Source organism: Lipotes vexillifer, unplaced genomic scaffold, assembly GCF_000442215.2.
Source record: "Lipotes vexillifer unplaced genomic scaffold, Lipotes_vexillifer_v1.1 scaffold755, whole genome shotgun sequence".
Classification (NCBI taxonomy): domain Eukaryota; kingdom Metazoa; phylum Chordata; class Mammalia; order Artiodactyla; family Lipotidae; genus Lipotes; species Lipotes vexillifer.
The window spans coordinates 2,677,788-2,692,995 of record NW_006797755.1 but is presented as its reverse complement, the minus strand read 5'-3'; the positions used below and the strand labels follow the sequence as shown (position 1 = coordinate 2,692,995).

The window sequence follows — 15,208 nt, the reverse complement described above, 5'->3', positions numbered from 1 at the left end:
TCAGTTTAGAGTGTTGTAACTTTAAGTTATTTTACATAATTTCCATGGTAACCACAAATAAAATACCATAGAAGTTACACAGAGTAAAAGGAGGAAGGGATCAAAGCATATAAATACGAAAAAAGTCAATGAAATACAAAGGAAAACAATTAACAAATTATAATGAAGAAAATAGCAATACTAAGTCTTTCCCATTCAGTAATTACATTACATCTGACCAGATTAAACCTCCAACTGGAAAGAAGTAAATTGGCTGAATGGATTCAAGAAACAAAGTGCAACTGTGTTTTGTCTAGGAGAGACACACTAAGGACATACATAGGCTGAATGTGAAAGGGTGGATAAAGATAGTACATGCAAATGATAACCAAAAGAGAGCAGAGGTAGCCATACTTATAATCAGAAAAGATAGACTTTAAGTCAAAAACTGTTACAAGAGACAAAGAAGGAAATTATATAATGATAAAAGTGTCAGTTCACCAGGAAGATGTAACAATTAAAAATATCTACACCAGGGGCTTCCCTGGTGGCACGGTGGTTGAGAGTCCGCCTGCTGATGCAGGGGACACGGGTTCGTGCCCCGGTCTAGGAAGATCTCACATGCCGCGGAGTGGCTGGGCCCGTGAGCCATGGCCGCTGAGCCTGTGCTTCTGGAGCCTCTGCTCCACAACGGGAGAGGCCACAGCAGTGAGAGGCCCGTGTACCACAAAAAAAAAAAAAAAAAAAAAAAAAAAGAAACACCTAACATCAGAACTCCCACATATATGAAGCAAACATTGACAGAACTGAAGGAAGAATTATGCAGAAACACAATAATAGTAGGACACTTCAGTGTAGTGCTTTCAATAATGGACAGAACAACTAGACTGCAGATCAGTAATGAAACAGTTCTTGAACAATATTGATCCATTGCACCAAGCAGACATATATAGAACATCCTGCCCAACAATAGTAGAGTGAGTACACATTCTTCTCAAGCTCACATGGAACATTCTTTAGGTTAGACCACGTATTACCACGTATTACCATGTAACAAGTCTTAACAAATTTAATAATATTGAACTCATACCAAGTATCTTTTCTGACCACAGGGGAATGAAATCAGTAGTAGAAGGAAACTGGAAAATACACAGATATGTGGAAATTAAGCAACACAGTCTTAAAAAACTAATGGGTCAAAGGAGAAACTACAAGGGTAATTAGAAAATATCTTGATACAAATGAAATCTAAAATGACATACCAAAACTTAATGGGTTGCAGAGAAAGCAATATGAAGAGGGAAGTTCATAATGATAAATGCCTACTTTAAAAAAAAGAATGATCTCAAGTCAATAACCTAATCTATGCTTCAAGGAACTAGAAAAAGAAGAGCAAACTAAACCTAAAGTTAGCAGAGGAATGGAAGTGGTAAAGATTAGAGCAGAAATAAATGAAATAGAGACTAAAAAAGAAATAGAAAAACTCAACACAACTGAGTCAGGTTTTTTTTTTTAAAGACCAAAAAAATTGAGAAATTCTTAGCTAGAATAATTAAGGAGAAAAGAGAGGACTTAAAGTAACTAAAAGCAGAAATGAAAGAGTAGGCATTACAGCTAATGCTAGGTATATAAAAAGAATTATGGGAGTACTATGAACAATTATATGCCAACAAATTGTATAACCTAGAAGAAATAGATGTTCCTAGAAACATACAACCTATCAAGACTGAAGAAATAAAAACCTGAACAGACTATTGCTAATAAGGAAATTGAATCAATAATCAAAAACCTCTGAATAAGGAAAAGCCCAGGACTAAATGGCTGCACTGGAGAATTCTACCAAACATTAAAGAAGAATTAACACCAATTCTCCTCAACTCTTCCAAAAAATAAAGAGGAGGGAACACTTCCAAACTCATTTTCTGAGTTTAGCATTGCCCTGAAACCACAGCCAGACAAAGACACTACAAGAAAATAAAGCTACAGATTAATATCCCTGATTGATATTAATGCAAAAATCCTCAACAGTATTGTAGGAAACCAAATTCAAGAGCACATTAGAAGGGTCATACCCTATGACCAACTGGGATTTATTCCTGAAGTGTAAAGCTGGTTCAACATATGAAAAAAAATCAATGTAATACGCCACATTAACAGAGTGAAGGACAAAAACTACACGATCGTCTCAATAGATGCAGAGAAAATATTTGACAAAATTCAACACCCTTTAATAATAAAAACACTCAACAAATTACAAATAAAAGGAAACTCCTTCAAAATAATAAGACCATATATGAAAAGCCCACAGCCAACATCATATGCAACAAAAATCGGTTGTATTTCTACATACTATCAGTGAACAATCCGAAAAGGAAAATAAGACAGTAATCCCATTTATAATAGCATAAAAAGCAATACTTAGGAATAAACTTAACCAAGGGGGCAGAAGACTTGTACAGTGAGTGAAAAGTGTAAAACATAGCTGAAAGAATTAAAGAAGACACAAATAAATGGGAAGATATCTTGTGTTCATGGACTGAAGGACTTAAAATTGTTAAAAATGCATGCTACCCAAAGTGATCTACAGATTCAGTGTAATCCTTATCAATGTCCCAATGGCATTTTTTTACGGTAATGAAAAATCCACCCTAAAATTTACATGGAATCTCAAGGGTCCCTGAATAGCCAAAACAATCTGAAAAAGAATAGCAAATTTAGAGGTCTCACACTTCAGGATTTCAAACATATTACAAAGCTACAGTAATCAAAACATTATGGTACTTGCTTAAAGAGAGATACATAGACTAATGGAACAGAATAGAGTCCAGAAATGAATCCTTGTATTTACAGTGAAATGATCTATAAGGATACAAAACCATGCAGTGGGGAAAGATTAATCTCTTAAGCAGGACTTCCCTGGTGGCGCAGTGGTTAAGAATCTGCCTGCCAATGCAGGCGACACGGGTTCGAGTCCTGGTTTGGGAAGATTCTACATACCGCGGAGCAACTAAGCCCGCAAGCCACAACTACTGAGCCTGCGTGCCACAACTACTGAAGCTCACACGCCTAGAGCCCGTGCTCTGCAACAAGAGAAGCCACTGCAATGAGAAGCCAGCGCACTGCAACAAAGAGTAGCCCCTGCTCGCTGCGACTAGAGAAAGCCCGTGCACAGCAATGAAGACCCAACACAGTCAAAAATAAGTAAGTAAGTAAATAAATAAATAAATTTAATCTCTTAAGCACATGGTGTTTTAAAAAATGGATAACCACATGGAAAAGAATGAAGTTGGATCCTTCCATACATTAAAATTAACTCAAAATAAAGACTTAAACATAAGACCTACACATAAGATTTCTGCATGAAAACACATGAAGAGCTTCATGACATTGAGTTTGGCAATGATTTCTTGGATATGACACTGAAAAAAATACGAAACAAAGACAGAAATAGACAATGAAATGAGACTTCATCAAGCTTAAAATCTTTTGTGCATTGAAATTTTTGTGCATCAAGGAACAGTGTAAAAAGGCAACCCATGAAATGGGAGACAGTATTTTAAACCAAATATCTGATAAAGTGTTAATAATATCCAGAGTATATGATGAACTCCTACAACTCAACAACAAAAACAACAAACCCAACTCATTTAAAAAGTGGGCAAAGGGGCTTCCCTGGTGGCACAGTGGTTGAGAGTCTGCCTGCTGATGCAGGGGACACGGGTTCGTGACCCGGTTCGGGAAGATCCCACATGCAGCGGAGCAGCTGGGCCTGTGAGCCATGGCCGCTGAGCCTGCGCATCCGGAGCCTGTGCTGTGCAACGGGAGAGACCACAACAGTGAGAGGCCTGCGTACCGCAAAAACAAAACAAAAAGTGGGCAAAGGACTTGAATAGAATTTTTTCCAAAGATAATATATAAATGTGTAACAGGCATGTGAAAAAATGCTCAAAGTCACTAGTTATCAGAGAAATGTAAATCAGAACCACAGTAGATAATCACCTTACACCCATTAGTGCGACCATTATTAAATAAAAATAAGTGTGGTTTAGGGTGTGTGGAGAAATTGGTACCCTTATGCAATGTTGGTGGGAATGTAAAATGGTGCAGCCTCTATGGAAAACAATATGGTGATTCTTCAAGAAATAAAAAATAGAATTACCACATGATTGAGCAGTCTTACTTCTATGTATATATCCAAAAGAACTGAAAGCAGGATATGAAAGAGCTGTTTGTACACCCATGTTCATTGCAGCATTATTCACAATAAATAAGAGGTCAAAGAAACCTAATTGTCTATGGATGGATGAATAAAGAAAATGTGGTATGTATTTACAATGGAATATTATTCAGCTTTAAAAAAGAAAAAAAACCCTGACACATCCTACAGCATGGGTGAATCTTAAGGATGTTATACCAGTCACAAAATGACAAATACTCTGTGACTCCCCTCGTTTGAGTTATATAAAGTAGTCAAACTCATGGAATCATAAAGTAGAATGATGTTTGCCAGGGTATGGGGGGATGTGGAAATGAGTTGTTATTCAACGGGAATTTCAATGTCACAAGACATAAAAGTCCTAGAGATTTGTTGTACAATAGTGTGCTGTAGTTAACAAGACTGCACTGTACACATTAAAAATGTTTAAGATGGTAAATTTTATATTATGTTCTTTTTACCAAAATTTAAAAAAAGACAATACAATAAAAAAAACAAAACATGCTGTGTAGGATATTAATTTTACATTTTTTTAAATGTAAGGTTTTAATGTCAAGTTGACTTGATTTCCGTTATATCTTTAAAATGAATTCATTCTACTTTAGAGGTAACTAAGCATGCAAGGCTTCTTTTAATTGACATTGTTAGGAAAATGATCAGTGTTCTACTTAAATTTTTATATTTCTGGTGATTTGTAGTTGATTTTTCTTTTTGTGGCCTATCTTAACTGTTCTACTTTTTATTAATTCTTAGGGTACATTTAAATTTAAAGCAGAAAGTGACCTGTTCCTTGCTGAGCATCACAAACTTTTATTGTATGATGGCAAACTCTCTAGTACCATTGCATTCACATACAATCCACGCGCCACAGATGCCCAGCTCTGCCTCGAATCATCCCCTAAGGACAACCCTTCAATTTTTGTTCATTCACCGCATGCACTCATGCTCCAGGTACTAGTGGTAATATTTTAAGAATATTTTTAATGGTAAATTTTGATGTATTATTGAGTTGTATTTGGTAGCTTCTGACATGTAATGTAACATTTTATTGTTCTTGTTATGTTTCATTTTGAATTGTTTTGGAAAAGAATCATTGGAATCTTTACTGTTTTTTTGTTTTACAAGGATGTGAAGGCGGTTTTAACACATTCCATCCAAAGTGCCATGCATTCAATTGGAGGAGTACAAGTGCTGTTTCCACTTTTTGCACAGTTGGATTATAGGCAATATTTATCTGATGAAGTTGACTTGACTGTATGGTGAGTGCTTTTGTTTTTTCTTTCATTTGATGTGAGAGTTATTTTCATCACTGTTGAGCTGCACTATATTTTTTTCAAACTTTAAAATTTGTTGTAGGGTTAAAAGAGAATATAAAGAAATATTTGAACTATATTATAAATTCAATTCAATAATAATATTAATTTAAGTTCTTTATCAGTAGGAAGTATGGAAGCTCTAAAAAAACATAATAATGTTTTTAAAAATAATTAATTAATTTATGGCTGCGTTGGGTGTTGGTTGCTGGGCGCAGGCTTTCTCTACTTGCGGCGAGTGGAGGCTACTCTTTGTTGCAGTGCACGGGCTTCTAATTGCGGTGGCTTCTCTTTGTTATGGAGCATGGGCTCTGGATGCGTTGGCTTCAGTAGTTGTGGCACGTGGGCTTAGTTGCTCCGCGGCATGTGGGATCTTCCCAGACCAGGGCTCGAACCCATGTCCCCTGCATTGGCAGGTGGATTCCTAACCACTGTGCCACCAGGGAAGTCCCAATAATGTTATTTTCAAATAAAGTTAGACATAGTGATAATAGATTTATCAGAAATGTATGTATTTTTGTCTGAAATATAGTTTTAAAATATTTTAAATGGTTATGCGGCAGTGATTTCTTATGGTAATTCATCTTTCCATATTTAATTATTATTGATTGCTAGTAAGTAATTGAAATCTAAAAATTTTTGATTATGTTACATAATAAGTGATATGGTTTTTAAAAATTAGATCATAAATTTGGCACCTTTGTCTCCTTTGTTGTAGTGTTGAGTGTAGAAAAGGAAGAGACATGAATTCTAGGACAAGTTATTACAATGTTGGAAAGGATGTCTAAATGAATTTTTCATGGCTGTATAATTTAGTGAATCTATAATAAAGTAATTATGTTTAATTATTTGAATGATTTTAATGTTTTTCGTTCTCCTTTTTGAAATTCTCTTTCTAATTTCTACTTTTATGTGCGACTTGAGGTTTAGTACCAATGTATATATTTAATGATGTAATAATTTTTCCAGATTATTTTTAGGCAATGGAATGACTTTTTTTTTAAAGGAATTATGTATCAAAGCTAGTATTGACTACATTTAAAAAATTTAAAATCATATTTTTCTTGACACATTGCTACTTGATAAAATTTTTTTGCATCCTGGTCTAAAACCTTTATAACAGGGCTCAGTTTTTTTTTTATTATTAACTTTTCAACATTATTGGAATTGCTGACAGTTAAAAGTACTTTTGTGGAGGAGGTTGGCTGTTCTCCCTTTCTTTGTGGGAATCTCTCAAGACTTTTGAGAAGGACTAATAGCCAACCTTATTCCATTCCATTTTTGAGTATCTACAAGTTGTGAGGTTGGGAGCATGGCTGTAGTCTTACTACTTTACGATTTTTCTGTTGGGATAATGAACAAAATTCTTAAATTATTATTCAAGTACTTCAGTTTGTCTACAGCTTTACTTTCTTATTTTCCCCTTTATGAACCTATGCTCCGTTCAAATTAGGCCAGTTTGGAGCCCTAAGACATTTGGAGGCTATCTATCCTAGTCTGTTTGCTCCACATCTTTTCCTTCTATTTGGCCTCTAACCCTCCAAAATTGAATACACTTGCTCATCTAAGTTACATCCATTTTTCAGGGCTTTAATATACTTATGTTAGTCATTTTATTACTTGTTTTTGGACATTCCTAATTTTGCTCTATTTCATGCATGTTTTTCATATTGTTTCTAAGTGATTCATTTATTAATATATTTGTGATAAAGGATATGAACTAAATATTTGAGTAATAAATCCTAATCTTACATTAAATTTTAGTCCTAAAATAATGTTGGAGGCAGTTTTAGTAGAGTGTCAGTTTCCTTGGAATAGAAACTTTTTATTAAGGTAGATGAAAGACTGCATCTATTTAACCCTCCTTCCCCCCCTTTTTAAAAATAGAATATGTTTTTTCAAACCGATGTCTTTTTTCTTATTCCAGTTCAACTTTGCTGGCTTTTATCATGGAGCTGTTGAAGAACTCAATTGCTATGCAAGAGCAGATGCTTGCCTGCAAGGGCTTTTTGGTAATAGGATATAGTCTTGAAAAGGTAAAGTATCAAATGCTTTACATTTTTGATTCTTAATTTGCAGGCCGTGAAACTTAGTCTCCTAAGTGGTTGAGAAATTCTGTCTGCAAGTGTGTCTCCTTGGTTATATAAAATTACCTAAATTAAAATAACCTTTTGTTGTTTTAACTTGCCCCCACTGCTTTATTAGAGGAATGTGGTATTGAGTCTGATGGCGTCTTTAACTTTGAGCATATAATTTGTGGACCTACTTTTTTCTGGTATTGACAGCCTTTAATTTACTTACCTTGCCTTGTGTTGGTAGTGACCTTTGAAATATCTTCCTCTGCAGTCTTCCAAATCCCATGTCAGCAGAGCAGTACTTGAACTTTGCCTTGCATTTTCAAAATATCTGAGTAATCTGCAGAATGGGATGCCCCTACTCAAGCAATTGTGTGATCACATTCTTCTTAACCCAGCTATATGGATTCATACCCCAGCCAAGGTAATACATATATTGATTTTGTGCTAATATGTTCTGTAAGTTTTTGTACTTGAGAAGAGTGATGATTATGAGGATTTTCTTTTATCCTTTTACATGCTATTATGTAAGATTTCAGTGGAATGCATTTTTTGACTAAATATACTTTTGCAAGTCAGTATTTTTTCCCTCCCTTCCTTCCTAAAGCAGTATCAGTATTTCTTTTTTAAAAAAGCTATAGTCTTTATTTTCTGTTGTTAAATAAAATTTTATTTGAGAGAGACTTTGATTTATACTTACTAAACCAAAGTTGGATAGTTCCAGTGTAAATATAATGTTTCCTATCAACTGTAGCTCTGTTCTATTGCAAATATACATACATATATATCTATGTATCCATATGTATGTATGCATACATATATATAAATACATACTGTGCTCTCTCTCCCTCTTTTATACACACATATTCCTTCCACCAACGTGATGAGCTCTTGAGTTTAATTCTTACAGGAACAGCTGAAATGTCACCCTTTCTTGAAGGCTTCCATGATATACAGGTCACATTTAATCATTTTAATTTCACATTAATTCAAATTATTAAATACAGTTATATTTTACACAGTAATTTATTTAGTACTGTAACAGCAAATCAATTACATTAACTGAACATAAGTGAATTTGTGATAAAATATATAAATAAAACCTTTGATAAATCCTCATGTTCTGTTAAGTTATCCTAAAAATTTGATTTCCTCTCTCCCCCCCTCTCTTTTGGTTCACTTGCAAGTGTTTACCATTGTTCAGGTTGGAATAACACATACTTACTCTAGTTGTCAGAAAAAAATGTCTGCAGACTTTTCTGCGTTTCTGGAGTCATAGTATCTTAGTTTCAGCTGCTCTTTTCAAATGTTAAGGAGAAAAACAGCTGCTGACTCTGATTGCCATTTGGAAATAATCAAAGGAGGCAGCTGGAGGTTGTAGCTTTTTATCTCTGGGTTCAAATTTGACCTCTTTCTCTTCTATGACCCTCAGTCTTATTTCTTTTCAAGGATTGTTTCAAGTTACTTTTTAAACCTTTACTAAACACTTCTTTGTCTTACTAAGCAGCCTATTTGTAAGGCTTTGGGCCTCTTTTGAAGTGGTCAAAAAGCCTCTTCTTATGAGATACTTACTTGTAGGGGAATATTTAAAAATTTTCATTGTATCGTTTCCTTAAGTCCATCATATTATTACACTCTATTTCTTACCTTTTCCTTGTTAATAATTTTCTTTAATTTCCTCTTCAGAATTTGCAGTTGATTTGGTAATATTAAAGTTAACTTTTGTTTCAGCCTCCTGCTTTGTGTATCCATGAGGGGTTATATGTAATTTTATTTTAAAGGTAGTTATAACAAACGGCAGATGCAAAGTTTGTTTTGACCTGAAGGTCATACAATTTGGGGGAGGAAGGAGCTTTTTAAGAAAAAGAATACAACATACTGCATGCAGAATTAGGTTTAGGGTCTTGGAAGGAACATGTCTAGATGAGTGGGCATGAAGTTTAAGCTTCATTAGCTTCATGGTAAATTCACCTCTGGTTACCAAAGTTGAGGGTATGATTGTATGAATCAATCTTTGCTTTTGGAAAAGGGTGCTCACAGTCATTTATAATATCCATTTAAGTCTGATCTGCTCAGACAGGCTTTGAAATGACCTAACAAGAGAGATGAATTTTCTTGTAGGTAGCAGTCTTTCATTTGCTGGGTGGCTACTTTATGCTGGGCACTGTGGATACAGTGGTGAGCAAGACAGATCTGATTCCTGCCCTCATAGAATTTAGGTGTAATGGGAAAGACAGATGATAACGTGTAATTTGTGTGGTTATTAGATTATATAAAGAGTGAAAGAGGAAAGGTTTATTCATAAGTAGAATATGAATAATCTTGAGGTCTCCAATATGTTGCTGTTAAATCCTGTTCATTTTTCTTTAACTATAGTATCATTCTCGGCAGACTGACTTTCTCCACTTTTCCATATCTTAATTTATCATTTTTCGTCAGAATTCCTTTATGCTTTTAACATATCACTCTCATCAGATCATTTCTTAGCCTCCAAACTTGTAATGGTTTCTCGTTTTTTTCAGAATAAAGCATTAGGTCTTCACGCCATTCTTTCTAGGCTTTCTTTTTGAAAAACTCACTTGTCCTCAATGTCTAGGTGGGTACAAAAGGTTATCCTAGGACAGTGGTTCTTAATCTTGGCTGTCTGTAGAATTAGTTGGGAGAGGCTTTTTGTTTTTTGTTTTTTTTCAAACAAAACAAAACCAGAATCCCACTCCCTCCACCCTAGATTCTAATTTAATTGGTCTGGGACAGGACCCAGACATCGGTATTTTGAAAATGTTTTTCAGGTATTTTAATGCACAGTCAAGAATGAGGATGGTTGTTCTAGATTTGGCAAAACTTTTTGTATCATCCACCATTTTCCCTGTTTGAAATTTCCTCTTTTGTTCTGTCTACCTATTGTTCTACTCATCTTCAAGGGCTACCTTAATACTGCCTTTATTAGTGAAACTTTTCTTGACTATTTTAGCTTACCCTAAAATAATTTCTCTGGCCTCTGAATTAATAGTATTTAATAGCTGTATGGCACTTGTTTATTGCCACATGACCTTTCTTATGTTTCAGTAGGTGAGGTGTCTTTATTACCTTTTAGTTTTTCACTTAAATTTGTGTATTTTTTATATTCTCCATTAGATTTTCAGCTACTGAGGGACAGTGTCTATGCCACTGTATTTTCAATAATACAGTGCTGCACATATAGGTGGAGGTAAATATTTTCTGTATGACTGAAACAGCATGGTTAAGAATTTGAACCATGTCGTAGAAAGTGCTATGTATCCTCAGTAACAAGTAAGCTGGGCCTATCTATTTGAACAGCAGTAGCTACATCAAAGTAATGTTATCTTTCAGCAAGTCTGTGGATTATAGCATATTTATGGTTTTCTAAACTACAAGCATCTTCCAAGCCTCAATTTTAAGTGGTTCAGGATCTGCCACTCTTTACCATGTATGATTACTGATTGACTCCCTAATTATTTAACCTTGATTGTTTATAGGGCATGTGGAAGATACACAACTAATTTTTATCTTTCAGGGTTAAAAATGAAAATGCCCTCAGTGTCTGGGAAGGTAACATAAATGTTCAGTTGTAAATGATCAGGAGTAGTGTGGGTTTTGGCCAAATTTAATACCGTACTTAGTATTGTTTAGTTTATAAAGTATTCTTGATTTTGATATGAAAGTAGACCAAAAGTGGTCCTTATTCTGTGCTGTTGTACTAAAGTATAATTGTTTTTGAATTTTAGAGACTATAATTTTATAATTACAGTCTTTGTAGTAATAAGCTGTTATAACAGAATCCTATTTTTCTAATAAATATTTCTTAAGGTAGGCTTTACATATTTTTATATGATTTTCTTTCTCTTGACTTTTTCTTACTTTTTTTGTTACTTCTACTTCTTTTTTTTTTCTTTTGAGTTATTCCAGCTGCTAATTTTCTCTAAAACAGAGACAATTTTCTCTAAAACAAAGACAATTTCTAGCTTTTGAAAACAACTATACATAGCATAAGTAGTAGGTTTATTATGAAGAAGTTACATAAGTTCATGAATAATTGCTGATTGCTAAATAGAAACCAGTTTTTTCCATGGAATAGTGCTGCAAAAATTTGATATATTTGGGGGTGTTTACTTTATAGTGCTACTGTATAAGAAGCATTTGCCTGCTTTTATTTTATAAGGAGTATGTGTGCTTGTATGTGTCAGTGGATATGTGTTATCTGTTAACATGAATGTTATTATCAAGCTAAGCAGCTTGCTTTTTGGAACAAGTATGGTCCAGGTAGAGCAGCTGAGGGTATTCCTGGAAACAGAGGTAAAATGCTGGTCAGCTTCTTTGATTTGAGCTCCTCATTTTGATTCTCTAGGTTCAGTTGACACTCTATACTTATCTGTCCACGGAATTCATTGGTACAGTCAACATATATAATGCCATTCGGAGAGTTGGAACAGTGCTTCTCATCATGCATACACTGAAGTACTACTATTGGGCAGTGAATCCTCAGGATCGGAGTGGTATCACCCCAAAAGGATTAGGTATATCATCTCTGTATATTACATTATATATATATATGGCAAATCAGGATTTTCTTTTTCTTTCTTTTCTTTTCTTTTCTTTTCTTTTCTTTCTTTCTTTTTTCTTTCTTTCTTTCTTTTTCTTTCTTTCTTTCTTTCTTTCTTTCTTTCTTTCTTTCTTTCTTCCTTCCTTCCTTCCTTCCTTCCTTCCTTCCTTCCTTCCTTCCTTTCTTCCTTCCTTCCTTCCTTCCTTCCTTCCTTTCTTTCTTTCTTTCTTTCTCTCTCTCTCTCTTCCTTTCATTCTCTCTCTCTCTCTCTTTCTGTCTCTTTCTGTCTTTCCCAATACTATTACACTCTTATGGAAGTTTTCCTAAATCTCATCATGGTAAAATTTTAAATCTCATTGATAATTTTAATAGTTTGTCCTAAATCGTGGTTGCCAGAGGTTAATAACTCACTACTTTTATAGAAGAATGGTACTTTTGCTAGTATGAGTTGTTTGAGGGCAAATATGACTAGGATGATTTTTAAGGCATTGAGCATGAGAAGAAATTCTATATTAGCCACTGGTATTGATGTTGAGTCCAGTTATCCCAATGAGAATCATTGACAACAGTGTTGTTTGGGAGATGGAGATTTTTTCCAGGGGTAGGGAGTATCTGCTTCTAATAAATAATATAATGAAACTACAGAATTTCAGTAATTATTTTCCTATATAATCAGGACTAAATTACTGGAAGGATAATGTTCATTGATCATGTCAGTAGTTCTTGGAAGGGGTCAAAATAAAAAGTTTCACAAATGGTGGCTCTTTTGGTTCTAAGTATTGCCAAACCTGCTTCAAATTGGCTTATATCATAAAAGAAGGTTAACCAGCTCATATAAACTGGTAGTTTCAGTAGGACTTGGTACAGGGGTTCAAAATACAGCCTTTGGACCCAGTTTGTCTCCCTCAATTTCCCAGTTCTTCTGTGTTGGCTTTTTATCATATAATCTCTCTCTTTTTAGTGTGGCAGACAACCACTCTACCTTCACATCCTCACAAATTTAAATCCAGCAAAAGAGCATCTGCCTGTATTGAGCATTTCCAGCACAAGTTCCTTTTAGTCTCTTTGTTGCTCGTTGGCTCGTTTGTCCATCTGTGTGGCAGGTATTTTTCAGATTGGCCAGGCACGGAGGCCCTTCTTACCTCCAAAACACATGATGTGAGTGTGAAGATGGGTTCAGTCCCTTTATAAAAATAGAGAGCTGTTGCTTGAAATCAGGAAATAGATGCTGGAGAGTCTAACAACATACATTCTGATTTTACTCAAAGGCTTTGGTTGTTCAATGGTTTACAAAGACAAGGTTTCATATTTGTATAATACTTTTTCTATCCCTTTCAAAATAAACTCGATTTATTCTCGGACAGTATGCTAGCTATAACTTAGAAAGCTATGAGGACCTACGGAAGTTACATGATCTGTTTAAGCTGGAGAGGTTGTGGCAAATTTAGAACTAGGCTATAATTTCCTTCTGATTATTTCATGGTGCTGTAGGTGTGTCATGTACTGTCCTAGGTGTTAGTATTATATTCTGGCCTTGATTTTATAACTGATTAGTGACCTTGGGAAAGTCTTATACTTCAAGTGAGAGAGCTGGACAAACTTTGCGATTGTATTGTAACTCTGTAACCTATTCTTTGTCTAGGAATTGTCATGTGGAACAAATTTTAAACAATTTTCTTCCTATTTTAATTGATCTGTTCAAGGTAATGGTGGTCCTATGCTTTGGTGGTCCAGGAACTAGCTGTAAATAGTGATTAGTGGGGGGAAAATTGCAGAAAATATGAGGCAGACAAGTACTTAAATTAGGATCTTAGGACAATGGGTGTTTGGTTTCAATAGCTTTCTACAAGCTTTCTACTTGGGAATTGTATGTTTGAGACATGAAAATTGACTTTAATGTGAGCCATGTGTGACCAAGCACTTTTTCAAGAAGAGGAGGAGATGTCAGAGGAGGTCAACACAATGTTTCCCTTCTTCATGAATGATACTGTGTTGAGGTGTACTTTGAGCTTTTTGTATTAGCTTATACAATGGTCTCAATAGAAAAAAGGTTTTTCATACTAAATTCACATATAAGGTCTAGATTTTCTTTTGCTTTTTTCTTTGTAAACCTATGTTACCATAGTAACATTCCAAGAGAGTCTTTTAAAACGAAATATAAATTTGTTACCTCATTTTTATGTTTTAAAATTCCTTTGACCTTACCCAAAAACAAACATTTTCATTGTAGTTTCTACGTAACCCATTTTGTACATTTGGAGCGTTGTATATACAATTGCATGTGAGATTGAATGCTCGTCCTTCTAGAGTCATTAAACTCTTCAGGAAAGTGACCTTTAAGTTTCTTATAAATAGGTGGAAAAACTATTGGGAATGAGAATTTTATGCTTAACTTTGAGGTTTTTGAAATACTCAGTGTGTGTGTATGTGTTTGTCTTTTTAAAAGATGGACCAAGACCTAATCCAAAAGAAATGCTTTCTCTACGAGCGTTCTTATTGATGTTCATTAAGCAATTAGTGATGAAGGTGAGTTAATATTTCTTACCCTATAGCATGTGTGTATTGAACTTAAAATTTCCCATAAAATACAATCTTGGTTTTTTTACTCTTTGCTCTATTAATAGGTTTACACAGTGGAAAAAACTTTGAAAGATATTTATTTCCTTGTTTTTTCTCCTTAGGCATATAACTGATAAACATTAATGCAGAATTGGAAATTGATAATCATAATATGTATTATATGAATTTCTGTTGGAGTTCAAGTGTATTCATTCTTTCATTCAGCAAATATTTACTGAGTTTCTGTTACTTCTGCTGTTCTTAGAACTGGTGATACAGTAGTCAACAGAGCTCCTCAAGGAGGTTTCAATTTTAGAGATTCCTTGTACCTGACATTCAGATTTTGAAAAATAATTTTCCTATATAAATGTATAAGATAGAAATGATTACATTTTGTCCCATTTCATTCTACTATCGATAAAGTAAAATTTAATATTATTTTTAAGGATGGTGTTTTGGTTTTATAAGATGCCAATATATAAATATATTTGTTGCCAGTGTTTTA

General features: G+C 34.4%; 1 protein-coding gene across 2 annotated transcripts in view; it reads left to right on the top strand.

Moving 5' to 3' along the window:
• Window positions 1-15,208, top strand: part of LRBA (LPS responsive beige-like anchor protein) — a 777,508-nt gene that overhangs the window by 128,148 nt on the left and 634,152 nt on the right. For both annotated transcript variants that reach the window (XM_007469901.1, XM_007469902.1), the window contains 6 exons: window positions 4,949-5,146; window positions 5,321-5,454; window positions 7,436-7,544; window positions 7,855-8,007; window positions 11,950-12,118; window positions 14,591-14,670. In XM_007469901.1, the coding sequence (XP_007469963.1) occupies window positions 4,949-5,146; window positions 5,321-5,454; window positions 7,436-7,544; window positions 7,855-8,007; window positions 11,950-12,118; window positions 14,591-14,670 (843 nt within the window). The remainder of the gene's footprint in view (window positions 1-4,948; window positions 5,147-5,320; window positions 5,455-7,435; window positions 7,545-7,854; window positions 8,008-11,949; window positions 12,119-14,590; window positions 14,671-15,208) is intronic.